Source organism: Microtus oregoni, unplaced genomic scaffold (genome assembly GCF_018167655.1).
Source record: "Microtus oregoni isolate MIOR12 unplaced genomic scaffold, Mior012 000001F_ref0000356, whole genome shotgun sequence".
Classification (NCBI taxonomy): domain Eukaryota; kingdom Metazoa; phylum Chordata; class Mammalia; order Rodentia; family Cricetidae; genus Microtus; species Microtus oregoni.
Window position 1 is genome coordinate 13,803,617 of NW_024543060.1, and position 27,251 is coordinate 13,830,867.

General features: G+C 45.5%; 1 protein-coding gene across 5 annotated transcripts in view; it reads right to left on the bottom strand.

The window, feature by feature from the left end:
- Lrch1 (leucine rich repeats and calponin homology domain containing 1) overlaps positions 1–27,251 on the bottom strand; it is a 189,620-nt gene that overhangs the window by 59,663 nt on the left and 102,706 nt on the right. For all 5 annotated transcript variants that reach the window (XM_041666903.1, XM_041666887.1, XM_041666912.1 and 2 more), the window contains exons 3-5: positions 15,196–15,322; positions 5,674–5,779; positions 243–379 (exon numbers count right to left, since the gene is read on the bottom strand). In XM_041666903.1, the coding sequence (XP_041522837.1) occupies positions 243–379; positions 5,674–5,779; positions 15,196–15,322 (370 nt within the window). The remainder of the gene's footprint in view (positions 1–242; positions 380–5,673; positions 5,780–15,195; positions 15,323–27,251) is intronic.

Sequence of the window (27,251 nt, forward strand, 5' to 3'; positions counted from 1 at the left end):
TATTCTATGACTGAGTGGTACATTACCAAACCTGTAATTTTGGCCTTGGGGTATTCAAAAACGGTGACACAGATGTGCGCACAGATGTGATGCATCCCAAGGTTAACTTAGCCAGATGTACTTAAAGCTTCACGCACGGCGGGAGAATACCCACTGCACCCCATCATGCCGAGCGCAGTCTTGGGTGTGCAGAGAGTCCCAGAGCAGGGGCCGCTGGGTCAAGGCTCTGGGCAGGTCCTCACCTGAGCCGGAGGGGACTGCAGAGGGTTGTTCTCCAGCAGGAGCACCTGCAACTGCTTCATCTCTCTGAAGCAGATGGGGATCACCAGAACTTTGTTGCAGGAAAAGTCAAACTTTACCAAGGGGAGATCTACTAGCTCTGAAACAGAGAGAAAGGAAAACGAATTAAAAGAAAAGAAAAGAAAATCTCAGAAAACAGCAGGATCAAGTAGCTACACCCTCAAAAATTAACCTTCTGCATATCGGGGGATATGCTGTGTAATAAAACCAAAGCCAGCTGTTAGGAATACAAGGTAAGCATATATAAAGTATTTCCCTGAATGGAGGGATCTTTTCCTGGGTGCTCAGTCACCACAAGCTGCACTGGGAACACTTGCCATTCATAGTATCTAAGGAGCCACTTCTCTTCCAGCAAAGGAACTGCAGGAGCCCTGTCACACAGAACATGATTGTTCTAACTGTCACCCATTTTCCTGAAGCACTTGCTGACGAGGAATGACATGCTAATTACAGAAAATCCTTATCTATTCAGTGGCGCTTAGTTGGCACGAAGCCAGAAAAAGTTTCGGTCACTATGTTCCTGATTTTCTCAGAGGCTATTTTGTTGTTGTCGTCGTCGTGTTTTGTTCATTTTCCTAGTGTTACCTAATTTAGGATTTTCTGAAAGGCCCCATAATTCCGATCTGGCTGGGCTTTGTTTTGTTGCCTTTGAAGTCGGCCCCTGCGCAGCTCATAGAAGATGCTACATTTAGCCTGAGGTCCCCACCCAGTGGCACAGCAAACACTCAGTAATTTCAAGTATTCCAACCGACACTGGCAGCTGCTAGGAATGAAGTCAAACAGATTCCCAGAGAGCCAAGCGAGGCTGGGCAGTGCCAGAACCCAGGGTGACACTGGCAGATCTCGGAGCTGGCTGGGTCAAGACTACAGTAGGGTCACTTTAGAACAGTGCCCTGTACTTCGGGTACGGGAGCTGTCAGAGGCCAAAATATAGTGGTTTCAAATACTTCCAGCCTCCTAAAGAGGAAGACAGCCTGAAACTAGACAGGGAGAGGACCCAAAGGAGAGGGCACCCACCTAAAAGAAGACTCAGCAGTTTCTCCTCTTCCACTACACGGCTGAGGCTTTCAAACAACCCTGCAGAGGACTTTGGCTCCCCCGACACCACTCCCTGGGGCTGAGCGCTGTGTCTTCTCAGAACTCAAGGCCCAGGGAAAGTAAGGGGCTTTCCACCTTTCACACCTCCGGGCATTACTTCATCTTCCAGAACGGAGTGACGAGATAGAAAATTCTAGAATGACGAAGGACACCCAACTCCCAGGCCTCGAAGTGAAGTCCGTGGAGGCTCTATAGGACAAACTCGGGAACTGTATGTCAAAACATATGCCAAGGAATCTGTGTGTCCACACTGCCCTGAGCAGCTCACATCCCCAGTGGCGGTCGTCACGGGTCTCAGACCATCTCCTAAAGGCTGTCTGGATGTGGCACAGGGAGGAGTGACAGGGGCAGCTAGGTTGTGGAGGTGGAAGCATGGGACTGAAAGGAAAGGGAAAGTAGGATTCTGTCTTAGTGTTTCTATTGCTGCAATGAACACCATGGCCAAAAACAACCCGGTGAGGAAAGGGCTTATCTCAGCATACAGTTTACAGTCCACCACAAAGGGAGGGCAGGGCAGGGACCTGGAGGCAGGAGCTGATGCAGAGGCCATGGAGGAGTGCTGGCATGCTCCTCAAGGCTTGCTAAGCCTGCTTTCTTCTAGAAACCAGCATCACTTGCCAAGGGGGCTGGAAGCCCCCAATCAAGAAAATGCCTGCAGACCTGCCTACAAGCTAATCCGATGCAGGCACTTTCTCAATTGACATTCTCTTCCCAGATGCCCTAGCCTGTGTCAAGTTGACCAAGAACAAACTGACTAGCCAGTATACATCCCTCATGGTACAGTCTGTGGATCACCTAAGGATTGGGATTCCCCGGCAGGATGACTTCAGAGCTAAGCTTTCTCACCAGTGTTAAAATTTAATGGGACTCTGTGTTCTGGCTTTTATGATTCTTTTGCTAGAAGAAAGGGGGCACGTAGACAAGAGCTATTATGTAGCGAGTGTTCCCAGCAATTGTTTACCCATTAAAATGAAGACTATGAGCATAACCAGAGGAGTGTTCTGGGGAGTGGAGAACTCACAGGTGAAAAGCGAAGGACACTTTTCCGGCGACCACTGCCTGGTCCATAGGTTTCACTGGGCAGTAGCACAGGGGAATGAGACCTCTACGCTCCCACAGCAGCCATGCATAGGAGGTAATGACAGTCTTGCAAGGCTGATCCAGAAAAGGTCAAGAGGCAGAACAGGTAAAAGAAGAAAGCAAGTCGAGAAGGGGGAAAGGAGGAAATGGAGAAGCAGAAAAACAGGAAGACGGAGGCAAACAGGAGGAGGAAGAAAAGGAAGAGAGGAAAGAAGTAAAGAAACAGGAGGAAAAGAAGAGGAGGAATGGAGCAGAAGCAGAAGAAAGACGGTTGGGAGGAGGAGGGGGGAGAAAGAAGACAAGAGGAAGGAGCGGAAGGTGGAAAAGGAGGACGAACTCGACATTTCTCTCTCCATTCAAAGGGAGGCCAGGAATAACCCTCTAGTCCCCCTGCCATCAGGGCCTAAAAGAAGGAAGCATGACCTTCCCATTCTATTCATTGTAAGATACACAAAACTGGTGAGGGCGACGGGGCTGCAAACTTCTCTTTTCCCCCTCCTCAAACTGAAAACACACGAGGGAAGAATCCCCAGGAGAACAAACAGAGGTAAATATGGAAGGCCACGGATGGGCTGCCTGGAGGGACCAACACTCTTGTCAACAGAGTTCTCTACACAGAGGAAGAAAGAAACTTGATATTCAGAATTATTTTTTTCTGTTTTAAAAAGGATGTTCCAGTAAACTTAACATTTCAGCTTTGCGTGTTTTATAAAAAAAAAAATCAAAGCTGAGAAAACATAATTATGGAAGGCAGAGCAAGTGGCAACTTATTTTTTATTTTTTTTAGGGAAAAGAATGTCCTTAAGGTGGGAGAGACGCAGGAAGAGAAACAGAAACCGAAGCTTGGCAGGTGTGCTCTCTTCCCTTGAGCCACACTGTGGCCATACAATGACGTAACTGGTTTTCCCTTCTGGAAACGGAGTCAATTATTTATGACATTTCCAAAATGATTATCACAGGCACTCGAATGCAGAGGGGCTTCTTCATAACAAGCCCGGAAGGCTGTGCTGTGCAGATGTGCTGCGAATTAAAATTTTGTTTGTCGTTATCGTTGTTATTGTTTGTAGTTATTATTATTAGGGAAAATGTTTTTATACACTCAAAGAAATGAAACCGCGCCCCGGAACCAGTGGAGAAAGTAAATCTCTTCAATGAGCTCATCTCAGAGAAAGCAACGAAACCTACACAGAGGAAGTTTATAATTCTTCTTCGAATGCAAGCAAGCATGAGCAAGGGGAACCCCTCCCCCAGCCCTCTACCATCACATATGATGCATTTTACAGGGCTCCACCACACTGTTTCAGAAGCTGTTTTTCCATATCTCGAACAAGAAAGTGAAAACAGGATGGCAGATTTCAAAATGCCACACTAATGAATACCAAACGAACTGGATGGCAGCTGCCTCCAAGTGTGCACATTGGCACTGAGATGCCTTCCAAAAAAGTCACAGAAATTGGCTACTGCAGAAGCTTCCTAAATGTAATCATATGCACTTATATCAGGAGTTAAAATGGAGTCACCTTGGAACCTAAGATGGGGCAACGTACTTAAGTTCTAGAACACAGCAAAATCAAGCAGGTACTGACCTGGAAGCATCATCCCTAGTAGCCAGCATTCACAGAACTCAAAAGTGCTGTGCATGCTACCAGAGAAAAAGAGTAATCTTCCTTCTTACCCTGGGAGTACACTCTGAACCCTGGGAGTCACAGTGATGACTAGCCTGGCAAGGCATGCCTACTGGTGCAAGGGTGGCTAAACATCATACAAATAACCAACCACTTTCTGATTGGATGAGACCCATATCCAGCACCATTAAAGATAGGGCAAAGAACCTATGGCTAGATGGGTAATAGACCCCAGGACACAATCTACTATTATTATTCTGCTAAAAATTGCCATTATATTAAACTGGCTCCTAATAACTTATTGTTATACCCACAGATCAGCGCATCTCTAAACCCTCATCTGAGAAGTAGTAAATGACTGGCAAATCGCCAAATGAAGATAAGAGATTCGGCCCCAAATGGAACATAAATGCTCTACCTTCTCCTCCCTAGGCTTGGGGATCATTGAGGAAGGGAGGGTGAGAAGAGTGTAAAACCCAGAGAGAGTGGGTAGGACAGGAAACGATATTGAAATACAGCAGGGGCAGCTTAGCATGTGAATCTGCAGCAGTTGTAACAGCACACACAAAACCTAGGTAGGACCAAATCCCAGCAAGGAGATGGAAAGTGGGCATGAAGTCCTACCCCTAGCTTTGGGGCTATTGTCAACTGTTAGCTGCCAGAAGAGGGAGAGACAATTTTCTCTAAAAAGTGTAGGCCCTGATGAATTGGCCATGTTCCCATGGAAGGCCACACATCCAAGAATACTTGGGGAGTAAAAATTAGTCTTGATGAGTTTAAAAAAAAAAAAAAGACACAAAGTTGGCTGGATAGGAAGGCAGGGTTGGGTTTGGTCAGGATTGGGGAAGGGGGAGTAACATAATCAAAACATGTTATATGAAACTCTCAAAGAACAATTTGGACATCAGAGGGCCCTCAAGGAAAATCTAATGTGATCTCAGGAAATCAGCTTGTCCTCTCCAGACTGTTGGCTTCATGTTCTAGAACAGTTCACACCAGCCCCAAAAGAATTCATTCTGCCCTGGTATGGACTGGCCAAGTCCCTCATCCCAAAATTCAGACATAGAACTCTTAACCCCGATATGTCAAAATTTAATGGTATTTGGAGACAAAGCCTTTGAACGGGTAATTAAGAGACACCGAGGCCATTAGAGTAGACTTTAATCCTTTGGCGTAATAGGAAAAAGAGACCAGGACAGAGACACAAATAGTGAGATGTTCTGAGGACACGGGAAGGAAAAGAAAGACCTTGGAAGGAACAAACTGGCCAACACCTTCCAGCCTCCACGACGATGAACAGACACGGTTCTGTCATTTAAGCTGCCCTCTCTGTGGTCCTTTCCATAGCAGTCCTAAAGAGCTAACATCCATCCCGTTAATGGTTGTGTTCCTATAGTCTTGATTTGAACTACAACCTGGCCATCATTGTTCTGCTATCTGTCGGTGAGATTCAAATTCTTAATAATAGCAACCAAAGTGCACAGGCACACAAGACACACCACCGCTCATAAAAGAAAAACGAAAAGGGTAATGTCTCCTGCATGCTCTTCCTCTTGCCCTATTTTCTTACCGGGTGGTAAAACCTTAAGGTAATTTCTCCGGACGTTCAGTTCTCGCAGAGACTTCAGCTGGCCTATCTGCTGGGGCAAGGCTGTGATCTCGTTGCAGCTGACATCCTGTAGCAAGAGGAGGGTTGAGGGCGTGGTCAGAAACGGATAAAAAAAATGCCCCCCTCCCCTTCATGTGAATTCTCCTCAAAGAACACAAATGCTTGTCTAACTCCACATTCCACTTTTCTACTGGTCTCCAGCTCTCCACTTAGAGGGCCTCAACAATGAAGAGACGGAGTTTGGTTTCCTGGGTCCTTTGAAGGGAGAAGAGACATCAGTGGCATTCACTAGCCGTTTCTGTCACTCTCTTTTCGAAGGTGCTCAGATCTTATTCAATTCCCACCACAAACTTGCAAGGCGATGCTAGCTAATGTCCACAGCTGGAGAAAAGGAGGCTTTGTGAGCCCAGGCAGGCAGGTGCCAGGTGCCCTTAGGAAGGAAGTACCAGGCACTGCTCAGAAGGAGAGGAAACGGCCTCCCATCATACCAAGTTTTTACACAGAGAACCATGAGCACACCAGCTGATGGTGCAAGTTATTCCAAATGGACTTCCTATCACATGGCAGAAAGCTGTGGCCAACCACTGCATACACATTTGGTAAGCAAGTCTATGCGGGGTACAAGGATTTTGTCATCATTGTTTTGAAAGGGCAGTACCCCACTAATCCTTGATTAGAACCAGTTCATGACACATCAAACATAGACACAGCTCTTCTTACCCTATACAAACTCATCCACATAAAATAAAGACGTGGCTCTTCTTACCCTATACAAACTCATTATCCCCATCACCACCACATCTTCCCTTCAGTTCCAATAAGTTGCCGGGCTTTGCTTTCTTCTCCTACAACTCTAGACCCCCCTTCAGTGTGACTATGCTCTCTCTCAGAACAACTCTTGCATGTGAAATTCTCTGGATGGCTTCTGTCGTGTACACCCAACATCCATCCCCTCAGAGCTATCCCAGTGCAATTTCCATTCTGTTGTTCATCAACTTAAACATTAGTAGGGCCCAGCCCTTGTGAGGAGACCTGTCAGTTTCCCCTGACTTTTTCTGAATGCTCTCTCTTGCAGTCTACGCTCAGGCCATGCAGTCACCACTTGGGAGATTTGGTGTAGGCCATGCTGTCTCCCAGCCCCAAGACTCATTCTGCTTGATATGTAAAATCTGGTATTGTCTTCTTGGCCTCCTCCACATCTGTTATGGCTCAACTCAAGCCTCATCTTTACTCTTTGAGACATTCCCACGATCCTCTCCTGCTCTGAACAACACCCAGGGATGGGTATTTTCCCCTTCCTTTTTGTGGTCCTACACAGGCAGTGGTACCTGTAATTCACTTGTTCCCTTACCCTCCTCCTCCTACAAAGCTGGGAGTTTCTAGGTGAGAGGACCCCTGGACTATTCTCTCCACCTTTCTGGTGCCTTACCAGAGTGCCAGATATAAGGCAGAGATGAAATTTCCAGTACCTTCTGATGTGGATATCCCATAATACTGTGGCTCCTTCTGCCTTGCAGCTGGGACCCCAGAATGTTTTAACATATCCCTCAATTTCCATGTAGGTTCCACTGGCTATTACAGAACCAAAACCAAACGCAGACTGAGAATTATCCTATTGAGGTCTAGTCATTAATAGCCCATGTTACTTATGAACCTGCAAAACATCCTTTCTCTTTAGAGGTCACCAAGGCCTTGTTACAAAATCCCCATTTCACTTTCCTTCAGACTAGATGATGCTTCACTAACCAGTCAATCCCTTGCTCACTACTTCAACCCCACAGCCAGGATCTCTTTTCGACCAGGGCTATGTCAGTCAGAGATTTCTATTTTCTAGCTTTGCTTCTGTCTCAAAGCCCTCGGGTGATCCTCGTCAGTCACAAGCCTGTGCAGTGGACACTTCACAGAGGCACAATTTGCACCTCTGGTACAAGAGTACGAGGCCACAGTCTATGAAAATGGTGTGCAAAGATTCGGCGACACATTGCACTCTCCTGTCATCATAAAAGCAGGGTGAGAGGGGTTAGGGTCACATCATCTTCAGGATGCTGTCCTTCTCCTGATCTGCAAAAGTCACGCACACCTCTAGAGTTGAAGACAAATTAACAAAGCAAGAACAATAAACCTCCACCGGTACATCTGCAGAAACACAAATGAACCAGAAACAATATATAAGAAAGTAAAATCAGAATTAGGCCATGGCCAATTCTGCCAAGGGGTCCAAAACCAAATCCTTCCTGTGAGAACTGGATCTTTCCATGTCTTAACTAAGTTATGAATCCGCAATGGGCCCATTCCAGTCTGGTTTACAACAGCCCTCACACACATGAAACCCAGGCATGCCTGAGACGGACGTCACATCAGATCACTGTACTCCAGACTCTGGACCAGGCCTGGTGCAGGAGGGTTGAGGTCAGAGGTAGAGGCAGAGCTGTGGGGAAGAATCTGGGGGGATTCTTTTCTATCCATCGGGAGGATGTGTGTTACTGAACTACAAATTAAGCTTCTGTAATCTTATAAGCGAGCTCCACTGTTTGTGGAAATCTGTCTCACTGTGAACTCAACAATTCCCACAAGTTTCAAAGATGTAATGAATATGATTTTAAAACATGAGTGGGAAACGAGAAGCTAAAGGATAACCTACACATTTAGGCGACACACTCACAGGATGCCCTGTCCTGAGATCAAACTCAGCCTTGCTCCATTCTTACAGAAAAAAAAAAAAAAAAATATATATATATATATATATATATATATATATATATATATATATATATATATCTTGCTCTGTGTCAACCGCTCCTAGTTAATTAGCATGGAAGAATGCTGGACCCCTAAAGCCAGGTGACTCCTCCCAGCACACACCCCTAATGCTATGGCCTTATGAGCAAAACCAACTCCTGCAGGCTGTATTCAAACATACTGGTAGACATAGCACCCACTTACCCTACATAAAACAATGCTGCACCCCAAAGGCGCCTGACTTTCTACCTAAGAGACAGGAAGCCTGTGGACAAGTGTAAGCACAGGGGTCAGCGGCCTGTGCAGATTTTGAAGTCGGCTATGTTAATGATATTCTATATTCCTACTAGTTATGCCTCCCAATAAAACAGTAAGGAGAAAATTCCCAAGCAAATCTGTTACATAAGGGATAGACAGGCTGTGACCACTGTACACTCAATATGGTAAAACAGGGCAAGTCCTATTCCCCAGGAGCCACTGAACCTAACCAAATTTTAGAGAGGTTATGAATATCATCATTAAAATAAACCCCACGGGTAATTATGTCTAATTAGCTGAAGGAGGAGGAGAAAAGGAGATAATAGTCTACATGTCTGGGGATGTTTGGGTTTTAAAAATGCACAAGCAATATTTCTAGAATGGCCTCATTCTCTAGAACATTTCCATGCATATTTAGCCTAAATAAGGCCTAGGGCTTTTTAAAGATTATTTTGAAAAGACAATACTTAAAAAATAAATTAAAAATAAATAGCACTGCCTTACTGCAATTAGTGAAAATTATCAGATTGTAAATTCCACATTCATTTACTTACTAAAATATTCAAATTAATTCCTTCTGAATGTTCTATTAGCCCCAAGCTACTATGTCTCGGAGAATAACTAAGCTGAGCATCAGTGAAGTCACTGTACTGATATAACTCAGTGTTATAACATGACAACTGTACAACGCGAGGATCATAAGCAACTGTTACAGATATTTACCGACTTAATTCTCCTCGAATAGAGAAGCGAATCTAATTATAACAGTATTAATACTCAAATGTAAGCTTTTCATGGACTACTCAACCCAACTCTCTGACTTAGAGTCTAACAATGACTAGACTAACAATGCTAGACCACACTTGTAAACGGAGCAGCAGAGGAAGGTCTATGAGAAGTCAGGTTTCTATGTAGCTGGTGGGAAAGCAAATTAGCAACAGTCTCCAGCCATCACGGAACCATGCCCTTCTGCAGAGATGCCTTTTGTATGCCTCTCTGAGTGACTTTCGGCAAGTGTCTTACTCTCAGCGAGCTCACAGACAGGGAGCAACGAGCACCCAAGCACCGAGCATCAGTTTGTAAAAGGCACCAACTGCCAAGCCTGCTGACTTCAGCTCAGTCCCGGGCCCCTGGAAACCACATGGCGGAAGGAAGGCACTCACTTCCCCGAGTTTCCTGACTTGCACAAGCCAAACAAACAAGTAAATAAATGAGTGTTAAATAATCCTAATTTCCTCTCAGCACCAGGAGAATTCACTGACTGACTAAACAAGAAATAATGGACTCAGTGATTCAGTAATAAAACAACCCTCAGTGCCTACAGTAAGAACGTGAAAAAAGAAGAGAATATTGTATATTAATTTAAACCCGAACCCTTCCAAGCGACCTTTGATGTGATAAATCTCCTAACATCCTTGTCTCTCTAATGTGACCCTTCACCTCAGGCCTCTTTGCGTATACCACAAACGCAGGCTTCATGTCCTGCAGTTGATAAGTAAATAGGCAGAAATGGAAGCCACAGCAGAGCCCTGAGCAACTCCTGGGTTTCCACAGGAACCAGAGGGGTCAAAGACATTTCCAGAGACCACTAATGGACAAATGATACAGCAGGCGCATTGCCACATAATCCCACACTTACCTCAGAGGCAGGAGCATTAGCCATAAAATAATGGGGGAGGGCTCTATTCAGAAGTCTGTCGTTCGCCCTTTAGCTCAGATTCCCAAGAAAAACCCAACAGTTCATGAAAAGAGAATTTAAAAAACTGTGTGTAGAGGTAGGGCCTGGAAACATATCTTCCAACCAGAATGACTGTGGCCCGCCCGGTAGGCGTATAAAGGCAGGTTTCCAAATCAGGCTTGGGTTCTTCTGCACGGACAACAGGATGCTCATGTGGTGAGGGAGTGGGAGACAACAGAACCGAGAAAAAGCAAACACGGCCAGCAAGCCACTTAGCAGTGGGGAGCTCCCGAGCCTTTGGCAAATGTGTCATCCATTAAAGGCCCCAACTTCACTGAGCTCTTAGTAGGCTTGCTCAAACCGTTAGCATGTTTGCTGGTATGCTTCACAGCTGTCGGTTAACTATAACACATGGCATTTACAATAGCGCCGCTCACCAAACACACCTCATCATTTAGCCGGACTGCACAGAAAAAAAGAACCATGTCTTCAGAGATGACTTAGCCAGTGAAACTCTGGTAGGAGCATTGAGTCTGCACCTCCAGCAATCACGTAAAAATCTGGGCACAGCATCAGCTGCCTGCAATCCAAGCCCTGGTGGCCAGAGATCAGAGGATTCCCGAGGCTGGCTGGCCGGCCAGTCTAGCTCAGGTTCAGAGAGAGGGCCCAGCTCAGAAAACAAGGCAGAGGGGCTGGTGTGATGGCTTGGGAGGAGCACGCGCAGCAGGAGGACCAGAGTCACATCTCCAGCACCAATCTAAAGGCCAGGCGTGATGGTGTACCTGTCAACTCCCGCACTGGGGTGGAAGGCTGAGAGAGGACTGCTGGGGCCCGCCGAAAAATAGCAAGTTCTGGTGTCTATGGAAGATCCTGTCTCGTGGGAATACAGCAGAAAGTGATGGAGAATACCTAACATCCTTCTCCGGCCTCCCATGCACACGCACAGACAGATCTTACCATGTGTATATACATACATGCACATACTATATCGCCCCCCACACACACCTTGTTTTGAATAAGATTGAAATATTTGAATGAGTTAAATGGGATTTAGTTGAAACGTCTACAGATCCCCAAAACCTGACCAGGTTCTATAGTAAGAAAACATTCAAACATGTCCATTTGTCCACAGTCATCAGGAGAATACCTCCTGCTCATCTGCAAGTCATGACTTGCCACAGCTTTATTAAGAATGTCACAGCAAACTAAACTCTGGAGTTCCAGAAGAAGAAAACAGTCCTTCTAAAGTAGTCGCTCATCTACAGTCTAGGTAGAGAGGGGCTGCCTTTGGCTTTAGACTATATGTCACCTACCATCCACCTATCAACAATATCTAATATATATATTATATAACACCTAATATATTATATATAGAGATACACACATCTATCTACCTACCTAACAACCCTATGTACCTATCTATATATCTATCTATATCAACTTGACACAAACTAGTGTCATCAGAGGAAGGAGCCTCTGTTGAGGAAATGCCTCCATGAGATCCAGCTGTAAGGCACTTTCTCATTTAGTGATCAATGGGGGAAGACCCAGCCTATGGTAGGTGGTGCCATCCCTGGGCTGTTAGTCCTGGGTTCTATAAGAAGGTAGGCTGAGCAAGCCGTGTGAAACAAACCAACAAGCAGCACCCCTCCATGGCCTCTGCAACAGGTCCTGCCTCCAGGATCCTGCTCTGCTTGAGTTCCTATCCTGATTTCCTTCCGTGATAAACAGCAATGCTGAAGTATAAGCCAAAGAAACCCTTGCAAGAGACGGTGAGGAAACCATTTAGAGTGGGCAAGGAGTTCTGAATATTCTAGATGACTAATATCAATAGTGAGCCTAAAAGGACCAGTTAGGACTCCATAAATGCACCAGTGACTGAATCAAGGTGGAAGTACAAGAGATTGACTGTGCAGGGTGTTGGCTGTGCTAGGTGATGGCTGTGCAGGGTGATGGCTGTGCAGGGTGTTGGCTGTGCAGGGTGTTGGCTGTGCAGGGTGATGGCTGTGCAGGGTGTTGGCTGTGCAGGGTGTTGGCTGTGCTAGGTGTTGGCTGTGCTAGGTGATGGCTGTGCAGGGTGTTGGCTGTGCAGGGTGATGGCTGTGCGGGGTGATGGCTGTGCGGGGTTATGGCTGTGCAGGGTGATGGCTGTGCGGGGTTATGGCTGTGCAGGGTGATGGCTGTGCAGGGTGTTGGCTGTGCAGGGTGTTGGCTGTGCAGGGTGTTGGCTGTGCTAGGTGTTGGCTGTGCAGGGTGATGGCTGTGCAGGGTGTTGGCTGTGCAGGGTGATGGCTGTGCAGGGTGTTGGCTGTGCTAGGTGGTCGCTGTGCTAGGTGGTCGCTGTGCTAGGTGGTCGCTGTAGTGGGTGTTGGCTGTGCTAGGTGATGGCTGTGCAGGGTGTTGGCTGTGCAGGGTGTTGGCTGTGCAGGGTGTTGGCTGTGCAGGATGTTGGCTGTGCAAGGCAATGGCTGACTTGGGGCACTGTTTGTCTTAAGACTCTCGGGTATCGCGATGCGATGGAAAGGCTAAAATGACATTTTGCAGCTTGATTTCCTTGCAAACTGAAGAAGGCACCACTGTGTTCCTTCTGAAGGCTGAAGTGTGTGGTCTCTGTTCCTAAAGTGCACATGAAGTCTGGAATGTTCGTCCACATTTAAGAGAAGTGGGCATGATTCTATTCCAAACACTCTGATGTGAAAATGTTTGGAAACAGCCTTTCCAAAACAGCCAGCAAACAATGCTGAGTGAGAGTCCAGGGGGCTGAGCGGTTTCCTCGGCCCTCAAGCCTTAAATGGTGAGTTTTCTGCATGCTCAGGGAGTGCCCAACTTTACTTTTTTTTTTTTTTAACAAATTGGTAATCTGTAACTACAAAAACAAAAGCCTCCTGTTCAAATACGACATATAGCTCTCCAGGGAACTCCTTCCCAATTGATAACTAAAAATATCCTGACATGACGTGGTTAGCTATAGCAACACTACTATTTTAAACTAAATAAATATATAAATAAATAAAACTAAATCAAAGATAAATGAGAAGGAAAGGAAAATTAATCTATTTTTAGTGTATGACCTTAACCGAGGCAGGCCACATCACCCCTTTGTGGTTAAAGGGGAAAATCTGTTAGTAAATCTCACCTACTTCATAAATAAATGTTGTGGTTTTCGAATGCCACAGTGCACACGTGGAGGTCAGAGGACAGCTGTGGGAGTTGGTTCTCTCCTTCCACCATGCAGGTCCAAAAGATTTGAACTCAAGTTAGCGGGCTTGGTGACAACTTCTTTTCCCCACTGAGCCAACTGACTGCATCCCCTCGAAAATGTTTTTTTACTAAAAGTATCCTTGCCCAGACCCAGGGACAACAGAACTTAACACAGTAAGGCCACAGAGCTGTCACAGGAAAGTGGTGGCCCAGCCTCGGTAGCAATGAGACCCAGTGTGCGGCAGATCCTACGTGTGGCAACTGACCCCTGGAAGATGCACACTGGACTTGGTAGGAAAGGCTCAGTACAAACAGAAGGGTACAGACAGACAGATCTCAATAGCTTTCCGTCATACATACAGGGATCATAGTTGCCTCTCTAGAGTTAAATATAATATCTCAGAAAGGACTTTCTCTTGTTTCTTTTAACTGTTTAAACATGGCCACTGCTACATGTAAACCACATTTTTTTTTTTTTTTGGTTTGCTTTGGATGTCTGCTGGACAGTGCCAATGATGAGGGTGTTTCAGCTCAAATTCCCATGAGCGGTGAATTTCCATATATCATTGTCTCGCAGGCCTGGGTACCATCTTTTGATCAAGAGGTCAAGAGCCTGGATGACACCACTACTACAATCTACTGGGGCTCTGACATTCTGTAATTTGTGGGTCTGGGGAGACAGGACTGTGACAGTACTAAGGTGTGGGACAGGACCTGGGATGAAGGGACACCCTAGCCAAGATCAGCTCTCAGCATAATGGACCCACAGCTTATATCCAGGATTGGAGACAGCACTGTCCCACATATGCCAAACTCCATACAGAATCACAGCTATTTCTGCTCTTTGACATCTTTAAGTATGGCTTCCTATCTTAGATAGTAGAGATTTTTTTCTGACGTAACCATACTTTTTTTGGATGTAAATGCGATCTGCAAAAATCATGTCGCTATGATGCCACAACCTGCTAACTTCAAAACTGCAAGGCCTGTGAAATTCAGGTGTAATCCACAGGATTTCAGGGCCCATAGCCCAGCACTGCACGGCTGTCACTACCATGTCTCCCCATTTAATGACTTTATCACACACCTCCAGGATTGGCGCCTGCTGTAGTTTCCATGTTGGTCCTAGGGGCTCACACACTTAAGTCTTCAGTCTGATGGTGGTAGGAGGTAGGGGATCCTTTAAGGAGGGAGCCTAGCGGGACGTGATCAGACCATTTCCTTATACAGGGTTATCACAGTGCTTGCGGGATCCCAGTAAGGGCCAATGACTGTGGACCATTATAAACGCATAAAACTGGTCCCTCCCTCTGCTTGGCGCCCTGTCTAGTCACATGCTCCCACCATGATGCCATCAGCTGTAGATGAGGAAATTCATCAGCAGAGGTCAAACAGATAAGGCCAGCTTGGTCTGAACTTTCAGCCTCCAACACTGCGATCTACACAACCTGCTTTATAAAATTCCCAATCTCAGGTATTTGTTATAGTGGTGGTAAAGGATGGTTATAGCCTTCTCCCTGCCCATCTATAACCAAGTTTTTTTCGGAAGACCTTTAACGGTTAGGATCAGTTAGCAAAGAAGAGTGTCTTAGAAAACAATAACATACCAACTCCATTAACTGTTTGAGCTGACCTATCTCTTCAGGCAGTGATCCCAGCTTGTTGTTACTCGCGATTAAGACTTTGAGAGGCAGACCACACAGGCAGGCGGGCAGGGCAGACAGCTGATTGCGGCTGTAAAGACAATACAACAAGAACACATGTAAACAGAAAGGCCACTTCATGATGCTGCCTGTGAGCGGGTTCTCTGGCTGGCAAGTGCATTTTTCTCTGGGTTATTTGAGATAAGGGCTCACTACGTAATTCTGGGGGACCTGGCATCACTCCACAATCTAAGCCGGCTTTAAATATAAGATCTTCTGCCTCTGCCTCACAGCCAGAGGCACCATGCCCATGAACATGAGAAGATATTTTATAAATGTAAAAACTCTAATGATCTGTCTCTGAAATCGCTCAAATTATTAAGTGCACAAGAAAAAAAACACATTAAAAAAGAATGGAGGAGTGGACAGACAAGATTGAATAACAAATATCAAAATGCAATTTGGCAACTACATTGAGATTTAATCTTACACCAACCAGAATGGCCAAGATTGGTAAAACCAAAAGACAGGTCATGCTGGCAAGGATACAGAGAGAAAGGGACTGCTCACCACTGCTGGTGGGGCTGCATACTTGGAGAGCCACTAGGGAAAGCAATATGGCATTTCCTCAGGAGGATGGGAATTGATCTATCTCAAGAACCAGCTAGACCACTCTTGGGCATATTCTCAAAGGATGCTTCATCCTAACACAGTGACACCTGCTCACCCATATTCACTGTTACTCCATTCATAATAGCCAGAAAGTGGAAACTACCTAGATGTCCCTCAACAGAGGAAGGAATAATGAAAATGTGGTACATTTACACAATGGACTCAGATGTTTAAAAATAAAAATAAAATCAGGAAATCCGCAGGTAAATGGATCGAGCTAGTAAGAATCATTCTGAATGAAGTATCCCAAGCCCAAAAGAACAAATACTGTCTGTGTTTGCACATATGTGGATGTTAGCTATTAGGTCTTCGATAAGCAGAATACAATCCGTATAACCACAGTGGTTAGGTATAGAGCAAGGGACTATGGAGAAAGGAAGGCTCTCCCTAGGAAAAGGAAATAATACGCCGGGCGGTGGTGGCGCACGCCTTTAATCCCAGCACTTGGGAGGCAGAGGCAGGCGAATCTTTGTGAGTTCGAGACCAGCCTGGTCTACAAGAGCTAGTTCCAGGACAGGCTCCAAAACCACAGAGAAACCCTGTCTCGAAAAACCAAAAAAAAAAAAAAAAAAAAGGAAATAATACGTATTGACTGGGGGATGGGGATGGAACAGGAGCATCAAACAGAGAGGAGAAAGAAAAGTGGCCTAAGGGAGGGAATGTGGGAGGGGCAACAGCTAACTCTAAGGGCCATCTGAGGGGTCATATAAAAATCTACTGCACCTGATTTGGACCTTGAGATTTCTGTCCGGTGCTCCCATGTGGGTCTCTGTCTCTGTCTCCTTTCATCGCCTGATGAAGGTTAATATTCATGAGGATGCCTATGTGTTTGTCCTTGGATTCACCTTCTTATTTAGCTTCTCTAGGAACATGAATTATAAGCTCAATGTCCTTTATTTATGGCTAGAAACCAAATATGAGTGAGTACATCCCATGTTCCTCTTTTTGGGTCTGGCTTACCTCACTCAGGATAGTGTTTTCTATTTCCATCCATTTGTACGCAAAATTCAAGAAGTCCTTGTTTTTTACTGCTGAGTAATACTCTAATATGTATATATTCCATACTTTCTTCATCCATTCTTCCGTTGAAGGGCATCTAGGATGTTTCCAGGTTAGGTGGGCAGTCCTTGGGCTTCCCACAGGTCAGGGAACCCTGATTGCTCTTCGAGCAGATGAGGGAGGGGGACTTGATCGGGGGAGGGGGAGGGAAATGGGAAGCGGTTGTGGGGATGAGGCAGAAATCCTTAATAAATAAATAAATTTAAATAAAAAAAATCTACTGCAGTAGAAGCTTCTTAAAATATACACTAATGTGGAAATAATCTAAATGGAAGCACCAAATGACCAGGAGACAAAGCTACAACGAAACATCTCTAGCCACCAAGGGAAACTTTCAGTGTCAGGAAGAGGTTACATCTCATCTGAGTTACTGGGCATAAGAGCCCCATGGAAACCCATACCCAAGCCAGGCTATTACCAAGGTTACTGAGAGTAAGGTCAATTGCTGGAGATAACACCAACATAACTCACTGAACACGGAGAAGCCTAGCTGGTGCCTGCCTAGCGCCTTCGTCCCTATTGCCTAGTGCTATGGTACTGGAGAGTAGTACTCTGCTTGCTACCAAAAGAGCAAAGTCAAAACCAACCCAGTTATAAAACCTTCAGTCTACAATGGTGACCCGCGGGCAAGATACACTGGTACAGCAGAAATACAAAAGTTCGGGGAGTAACCAACCTCCATCTCACTGGATTTAAGGCCCACTCCAGAGAGGGAACACAGACATGATACTGCTCCTGTGGCCAACAACCTGATACCAGATAAGCCATGAACCTGGGGGAAACCAAATTGTTCTGCTAAAGGACTGTAGCGATACAATGGCTCCTAACAACCTTCCGCTGTACTCAGAGATCAGCGCCTCGCTCAGCCATCATCAGAGAGGCTTCCTCCTGCAGCAGAAGGCAACAAAGCCAGAGACCCACAACTGGAAACTGTGCAGAGTAAGAGACTCTGGAACACTCTGTCCTGAATGGGATGTCAACATCAAATCCTTCCGGTCAGGGCTCAGGGAACCCCACGGAAGAGGGGGCAGAAGGATCGCAAGAGCCAGAGGGGGTGGAAGATACCAAGGAAACAGGTCGTGGAGACACAACAGGCCTGACACAAGAGGACTTCTGAGACCATGGCAGCATGCACAGGGCTTGGACAAGTCTAAGCCAGATGGGGTCCCAGTAGCAAGCGGGGAAGTAGACACAAGCCCCTACCCCAACCCAGAAACTCTCTCCAATTGATAAGTGTTTGCAACAGAAAAATTAACATTCTCCAATGGAGTCTCAATGGATGTTCAAACCACTTTTAAGGAAGGTCCCATGCCCAGCAGTAGAAGGCCAACACAAAATGACCTGAAGAATGTTTCTGGAAGTCCTTTTTTTTTTTTTCTTTTCTTTTTTGGTCTCATAATGCTTAGTCTGAACAATATTTTTTTTAACCTTACAGGTATTTTGCTAATATATTATGGTTTCCAGTTTGGGATTTTTAAGGCATTCTATATATGTGAATGTGTGTGTTTCTGTGTCTGCATGTGTTTCTTGTGCTTTTTCTTTGGCTTGTGTTGTTTTTTGTTTGTTTATTTGTTTGTCTGTTTTTGCCTGTGCATTTGTTGGTTTTTATCTTATGTTTTTATTTTTTACTTATTTATTTTTTTTAGAAGCCTATTTGTTTTCTAAAGAGAAAGAACAAGAAAGGGCATGGATTTAGGTGTGGGGAGGTGAGAAGGATCTGGAAGTGGCTGAGGGATGGAAGACTATAGTCAAAACATATTGTGTAAAAACTATTTCCAATTTTTTAAAATTACCATTAATTTTTTAAAAGAAAACAATTTACAATTCTGAAAAAAATGGAATCTGACAGAGAAAATGAGCTCGGGGTCCTGAAGCAGAGTCGGGTGAGTCAAGAGTCCAACACCTGTCTGTCATATATTTCAGATCAGTGACGGACTGACTGGAAGGTTTCCACAAACAGATGACCACTGCTTAAGGACGGGAAGATGCTAGGCGCCAGGCACAACCACTTCACTGGTATGCATATCAAATCATCACTCTGCACTCTGCAGCTCACAACTCTCCCCAAGTCCTGGGCATGCATTATAAACACAAACATGCACACACACAGACACACACACACACGGGGGGGGAGGGGGGGGCAGGAGGCGGACTTTGCACAGTAGGGTACCATGGAGCTCCTTGAACAGGACAGAAGGAGACTGAAGGACAACCTTTCCCCAAACCAAGACCAAGGGAAGCAGGTGCTGCTACAGCTCAGGTAGTCCCCAAAGGTCTAGAGCTACAGGATGCCTCTTAACAGCCCACCACCAGCTAGGCAGTGGTGACGCATGCCTTTAATCCCAGCACTCAGGAGGCAGAGGCAGGCAGATTGCTGTGATTTCGAGGTTAGTCTCATCTACACAGTGAGTTCCAGGACAGCCAGGGCTACACCGAGAAACCCTGTCTCAAAACAAACAAACAAACGAAAGCACACCACCTCCTAAGAACACAACGCTGCTCTTGCTGTGATGTACTGCCTCACAACAGGCACAAAAGCAACGGTGTCTACGGACTAGACTGGAACTTCTAAAGGAAAGACAACGCAAACCTTTCGTCTTTTTTTTTAAATGTTTATTATGTATACAATATTCTGTCTGTGTGTATGTTTACAGGTCAGAAGAGGGCACCAGACCTTATTACAGATGGTTATGAGCCACCATGTGGTTGCTGGGAATTGAACTCAGGACCTTTGGAAGAGCAGGTAATGCTCTTAACCACTGAGCCATCTCTCCAGCCCTCGTCTTTTAAAGTTATTTTCTCAATTGCTTTGTTACATGGAGAGACCATTGTCTGAGTGACGTCACTGTCCTCTCCTGACAACAAATACAGGAAATTCAGTCAGACAGGACAAATACTCCAAAAGCACTGCTTGGTCATTTTTTAAAAAGCACATTTTGAATTTGCTGCTAGATTTCTTTTTTAAATGTTTACAAATGTTTTGCCCAAGAACATGTACCACAAGAGTACAGGGGCCCGGAGAGAACTTCAGATCCCCCAGTACTGGAAGACTGTAAACCACCATGTGGGTGCTGGGAACTGACCCTGGATCCTCTGGAAGCATAGCGCTGAGCCATCTCTCCAGCACTCGAGATGTTTTAACATTCGTTTTAAGCACGAAGAGGGAGAGAGGCGCTGGGGGTGAAAAGTAAGACATAGCCATGTGCATGGGTGTGGCTTCTCAAAGGCGAGTCACTGTTGGTCAGGAGAAAATTGCTGCAACCTCTAAGTCAGTGGGTGGAGTTCTGATGCTTGACTCAGCTGCACAGTTAAAACAAGAGCACTACAACTGCAGTCAGCTTGAGTACCTGCAAGGGGGCTGAGGAAAAGGCAAAAGGATGCCTGGAAGCCAGGCTTCAGCTTCCCAGAGTAGCCGACAAAGTCTGAAGGGGGTTTTGCTCCTCTCTGCACGAAGAGCTCACACAGAAGTCTCTGAACTTCCTACTGCCAGTGTTTAGTTTTCTAACTCAGAGAAAGAGTCAATTAAAGAAACCTTGTTGCCCCTCCACACGTCCCCCTCAGTCCTTTGGCTCAGCCTCCTCCCCCACACAAATCGCCTCTGTCCTGCCACCAACTACAGAGACAGATGGATTACAGTTCCTCTGATTTTCTTTCCCCGTTATTCTGCAGATGAAGCCAATGGCGTGTGGTTGCGACTGTTAAAAACTTCCACGTGTCTGTGCGCACATGCGTAACATTTCAGTGCCGTGCCCCGTGCATGCATATTTACAGGCAAAAACATCTGGAAGTCACAATAAGAAAGATTTCTAACCTATCAAAATATCATTAGCAAGCATTTAGAGGTATCTAAAAAGTGGTTTTTATTTTTCCTTTGCACAGTTTGCAATATTTTCTGAAATTCCTACAAGGACTTTGATAATCAGAAAAGAACCATCCTACAACAAGATAAACTGGATTAGACGCTCCTCGCATGGGTATTTCTATATATGAAAACTCCCTGAGATACGTACGTACCCCATGCCCTGCTATCCTAGAGATTCTACCTCCCCTGTATACAGCAAGGAGAAGGAATCTGGGCACCAAAGGGCATCTCTAACCTATGGGCTCAGAAAAAGCAGGCGCTGTGCTAAGCACCTATCTAATCGAGGCCCTCCCTTAACCAACACCTCAGTATGACTCCTACTGCAGGCAGTAGCTGCCCAGCTAACTATCAGGGAGAGAAAGAGCACATGGGCAATTTCTCCCATGGCCCAGATCTGCAAGAAAGCTATTTCCACAATGGGCAGAGGCACTTTCCCATAAAGGACCAGCAGGAGAGAGAAGGTGGGGGCCCCCTCTAGAAAAACAGACTATGACACTCTTCCAGGCTCTAAGGATAGAGAGAGTGGCCATCAGCCTTCTCTCAGTCCTCCCACAGCCCTCTCCCACCTAGAAAGGACCCATTAAGGAAACTGGTTGGATAAGGGTCCCCTTGGTGCTCTGCAGGCTTTTCTCGGCTCTGAGAAGGGCGCTGTAGCCATCACCTCTATAAAAGAGAACTCGGTTATTAAAAGGTGACGAGTAAATAATTCACAACATAATTTATGATTGTGAAATATTTATAAATGTGTCCACTGGGCATGGTGGCACACACCTATAATCTGACACTTAGGAGGGGACACCCGGGTTACAGAGTGAGACCTGGTTTCAAAAAGCAGAACAAAGGGCTGGAAAGGGCTCAGCCGTTAAAAAAGGCTAAGCTCACAACCAAAACTGTAAACAAGCAGAACAGTTTATAAACATCCTATTTCACTAAGTGAGGGCGGGCCCAAAAGAAAGTTAACAAGGCAATTCCCTTAGCATGGAAGTATCTCTCAACCTCCTGCTGAAGAGAGGATTATGGGGGAGAGGGGTGTTAAGTCTGGAGCGTAGCCCCCAGACCCTGGCATCCATCCTAGCCCCGCTGGCCTGGGAGTTGCACTGCTCCAGATTCCAAATCCCAGGACCACTCCCACAGGGTATTTAAGTGGGCTCCCAGGGGAGAAACACATGGTTCTGGGTGGGCATGGGCTTCCTACTGTCCTGTCTCTACGACATGTCCTCGGCTACCCAAGAGTGCAGTACTTAATAAAACCATGGGCATTTTGATTTGGCTTGATTTGACCTAATTGGATTTCTCTGCGCCAGCGAAGCTGCCCTTCTTTTTATTTTTGACTTAACAGGGGGAGATGAATATTTCCAGAAATTTCTACTTTCCGATGCACACTGAAATCTTTCCAATACTGTTACAGGTCTCACCACCTAAACAGGCCAGCGCCACAAGCGACAGGGTCATTACCACTGCACCAAACACCAGGCTAAGAAGGCTCTGCTCTTCGGGCTCAACCTCCCGGGAGTTGTTTGAGGGCCACTGCTAGCTAGCTTCAGGCAGAACACGGGCTAAGCCTCTGGGTGCTGGAGAGATGGCTCGGTCGTTTCAGGCACCTGCTGCTCTTCCAGAGGAGCCATGCCGGGTGGCTCACTACCACCTTCAACTCCAACTTTAGGATTACCCCTTTCCTGACTAAAGACAGGACATCCACACATACATACACGTTCAAGGGAAAAAAAAATCTAAGTTTATAAAAGCACTCCTGGCCTCTTCTGGTGAGATTGAATGGGTTTTTTTCCCCCCACTAAAAGCTGCTTATCACGCCTCAAATCCACAGGGTTAGTGATTTAGTCATGATAAAAGCATGCCACAGGCAGGGGCGTGTTCGTTCCCTGCCACCCACCTGTTCCCTCAGCGTCGGTTCACGTATTGTGTTACAAGGTATGTGCAGTTTCATGACAGTCGAAGGCAATGCACATAAGTAATAAAGACCCATGGTCCCCCAGAGAACTACTGACAGAGGGGAAGGGCAACTGTCTCCTCTAGGCCCACATCCACCACAGAAGTCAGCAGCTCTAGCTTCCTGAGGCCACCAGCTATTTCTCCCAGGCAAGCCCCACGGGCCCCATCCCCTCCCCCACTCCCCACTTGCTTCCTATAAAGCCTCCAGGCTATACACAGACCCTTCCTGGAAAGAATGTTTAAGAATAAGCTCACACAGTACCTGATAAGGCCAATATTTATTCTCAGCTCTAACCAGTGAGGCCTGTCTAAAAGCTAATTTTATTTATTGTTGTTTATTTCGGTCACATTTTGTAGTGAAAAGGGCTCGTTGGGTTGATACAGAAAGGCAGGTTCAACTGTGGTGGCCTGAGATTCCTGTCATCACCTCTGGAGAGCCCTGCCTACCTCCTCCTGCCACCGTCCCTGCCCTGCCTGGGAAGACAAGGACAAGGAGACTAGAGAGGGACGGAGGCTTGGCTTTCACCAGGTTTTTTGATCTCACTTCTGTCTTTCTCAGCTGAGTAACTCCTCAAGCATTTGTTATCATAAAACCAAGTAACACAGCTCAAGACCATCTCTGGCTCTGTTGGTTTGTTGCCTACATCCCCAGGAAGAGTTTTCAAAAACCTGCACCCCACCCTTTGTTCCTAAATTAAGGGATTCACAGGCCGAGACGTTTTTGATGGGTTATTTTCTGAGAGCAATAGTTATATGTGTTTTGACTAAAGGACTTATCAGTGTCCATTTCGAGTGGCTAAATTAATTACTTTTTGTTGAATATTTTTGCATTATTTTTCTTGAAATAAGTAAAAACACAGATGTGTAATATTCTTTATGTGATTTCACTATCAGGGAACAATATTATTTCCCCTAATTCTACAGGATATAGATGTGTATGTATCTTCACTTAATAAAGATACAGAACTGACTCAGAAATAATTTACAGAAAAAATGTTTAGCACCAGGCAGTGGTGACGCATGCCCTTAGTCCTGGTCCTGGGGAGGTAAAAACAGGTAGATCTCTGTGAGTTCGAGGCCAGCCTGGGCTACAGAGTGAGTTCCAGGACAGGCAGAGTCACACACAGAAACCCTGTCTCGAAAAGCCAAAATAAATGAATGAATGAATGAATGAATGAATGAATATTTACCACAGACTTATCTACTAGGACCTTTGTACTACTGGGTAGAATACTCACCAATTCTAGAGCCAAAAGACAGGAATTCAAATCCCACTTTTGCCAAAACATCCATTTCTACAGCTTTAGATAAGCTCTATTTAGCCTCTCTGGTTTGGTTGGACAAAAAAATGCAGTAGTAAGATCTGCCTGGGTCTGGTAGGACAGTTCATCACCAACGCTGACTGTACGTACACCCCAGCACCCACTAGCAAAAGAGAAAAGTGATTGCAGAAATTTGTCTTCAAACCTCCACACATGTACACACACACACATGGATGGACGGACGAACGGACGGACGGAGGACACACGTGCATACGCATGCACATATAAACACACAAATGAGTAAATGAAAACATTTGTAAAAGAGCTACCTAGCATGAGATTCTAAACGCAAAAGTGCCAGACAAACACTAAGTCTGTATTTGAGGCAGCCATTCATATCCAACTACTCACACGGTTTACAAAGGAAAGTTGACAGAAGAGCAGAAGTGTGCTTAGCTAGTTAGGTTTGTTGTCCTTAACTGCTGACGTCCCAGCTGCTTTTAAGAACTGATGAGCAAGATGTCAGAAGCAGGACAGGGGTGACATCACTGGGGACCTAAAAGACTTGAGCTGGGCAAAAATAAATGTAATCATTTTAAGGCCTGCTGAGGAGAGACAAACTGGGTTCCAGCCCCAGTCAAGTCCCGTGTTTAGTCAGTCAGGACTAGGGCAGGCTTCCACAGGGAGCTCTATGCCATCATCTTCCCTGACTCCAACAGCCTTTCTCAAACAAAACAGGAATCCTGGGACATACTTCTAGGTCTCTAAACAGTCACAGGTCTCTAGACAGTCACGGAAACAGCCTACACAGAACTGATAAGAAAACACCAGAGGCCTTAACAGCCGCAGGGCTGGTTTCAGTGTGGCCACAGGAGGCTCAACCTCAGCTGCTCTCAGCGGAGAGAAGGTGTACACATCTCTACTTACTGCTCAACTAGTACTGCCTGTGCTGGACTCAATTGTTACTGTCTGCTGCGCTGGGCATCTGTCCTGCAGGAAGCAGCAGTTACTTTAGCCAGGAAGTTTTCTTTTTTTACAGGATACCTCACCTGATTCTATTTTTATTCTTTGGTGTGAAATTTGTTCGCCTCCCACAAAAAGCAGCATGGCTTGTCTTCTTTACAAAAACGACACCTGCTTGTTTTCATACACACAAGGCAGTGAACGAAGTCCGCAGAGAACCACTTCCTTTTCCTGCTTCCTCCTTCCGGAAGAGCCCCAGGGCAAAGGGTCTCACCCTCGCTTCCTTTCATGAATGAAGACCTCCCCATTCATCACAACACCCCCATTCCCATGTCCTTCATTCCCAGGAATGTGTCTCCACAATTAACTACACCAGCCTGCCTTTGAGTTACCTCTGATATTTTTGATGCGCTTTTCTCCTATGCTATAAAGCGAAAATCAAATAGAGACTATCTTTATGCTTAATTGTAGAACAAAGGTAATACATTACATAATTTTTTTCAATAGGAAAGTTTATTTCCTTACTAGCGTGACTTCAACCCAGGGTCTCACGAGTGCTACTTCCGTGCACTAACCTCAGCCCAAAGCCAGGATTTAATTGAAGTTAAATGCACACATCCAGTCTGGAAGTCCAAGTTTAAACCTCACTTTGAAAGCGATTGTGTATGACCCTCATTTGCAAACTTAAAACGCCTTAAAACTAGAAACACACAATGGTCACTTCCATTAAAACTTGAACTGCTTTCTTTAAAACTATACCCATTAATTTCATGTCCACGCATATAAAAGGCATGTTTTAAGAAGGTTAATGATTTGGTTTGAAAGGAGAACTCGATCAAAGCCAGACCACCAGAGTGAACCTTGCAAGCCACTCCTCAGAATCCAGCCCAATTCTGCAGTAGCTGCTGCACAGCCATTCAGCTGTGCATGCCTGTGCCATATTTGGGTAGCACAACTGCACTGTTTCCCACAATAACACACCATCAGTCTCCTCTTGAGTATAAATAACTCACTGCTTAAAATATTCCATATTGCTACACCCCAGCGGATAGCAACCACTGCTAGGCAATGTCCGGTTCGCTTAGATAATGCCTCAACCTCACATAGTTTTTCTCCTTATGTCTAAGAGTTAGTAAATTCAAAGAAGACGGTGTTCACTATAAAAAAAAAAATCTACGGCTTGAAATCTTCCTTTAAAATAAAAACAAATGGTTAAAAATCAAAAGAATCCTCGAAGAGAACTCAGTAACAGCCATCACCAAAAATGGTTAATCTATCAAACATCTTCAGAACCAACAACATTTGGTTGTGGTTATATGTTTACACGTGTTTATAGGGAGAGTATGTTTCTGGGGGGTAGGGAGAGGACAGCAAGCTCTTGATATCCAACAGCCTTCTCAGCAACAGGATTGCCAACGCTTGTGGGTCATCTCCCCGTACATTCATTCTGGAATAAGAACAGCAAAAGCAATGCAGGAACACAGCAAGAGAAAGGCACAGATCTTTCCAGTAGGAGGCAATAAAATGCTGCACTGGTCATTAATGATTAGTGCAAAAAGGCATGAAGGAAAGAGGTCACACTAATCCTGAAACCTCAGGTAGAGGTGATGGAGAAGAGAAAAAGCATAAACGGGAAAGAGCGAAAGAAGCCAAGAGACACACAGAATGGGCACAGTCTTGGTTATGTTTCTATGGTTGTGGTAAAACACCCCAACGAAAGCAGCATAAAGAAAGGATTTCTTTGGCTTATGGTTCCAGAGGTTTAATGCTCCGTGATGCCAGAGAGGAAGTAGCAGGCAGCAGGTAGCAGGCAGCTGGAACTGCAGCTGAGAATTCACATCTCGAAACACAAATAGGAAGCAGAGAGAGCTAACCACGAATTGCCTGTGGCTTTTAAAACCTCAAAGCCCGCCTCCAGTGACACACTTCCTCCAGCAAGTCCATACCTCCCAAGCCTTCTCAAACAGCCTCAAGAACAGGGGACCAAGTATTCAAACATATTCAAACCTCTACACTTTATCCCGTGCTGGATTTTTTTTTTAATTTTTTTTAAAGATTTATTTATTTATTATGTATACAACATTCCTTCCATGTATGCTTGCCAGAAGAGGGCACGAGATCTCACTATAGATGGTTGTGAGCTACCATGTGGTTGCTGGGAATTGAACTCAGGACCTCTGGAAGAGCAGTCAGTGCTCTGAACCTCTGAGCCATCTCTCCAGCCCCCTCGTGCTGGATTTTGAGGTATAAAT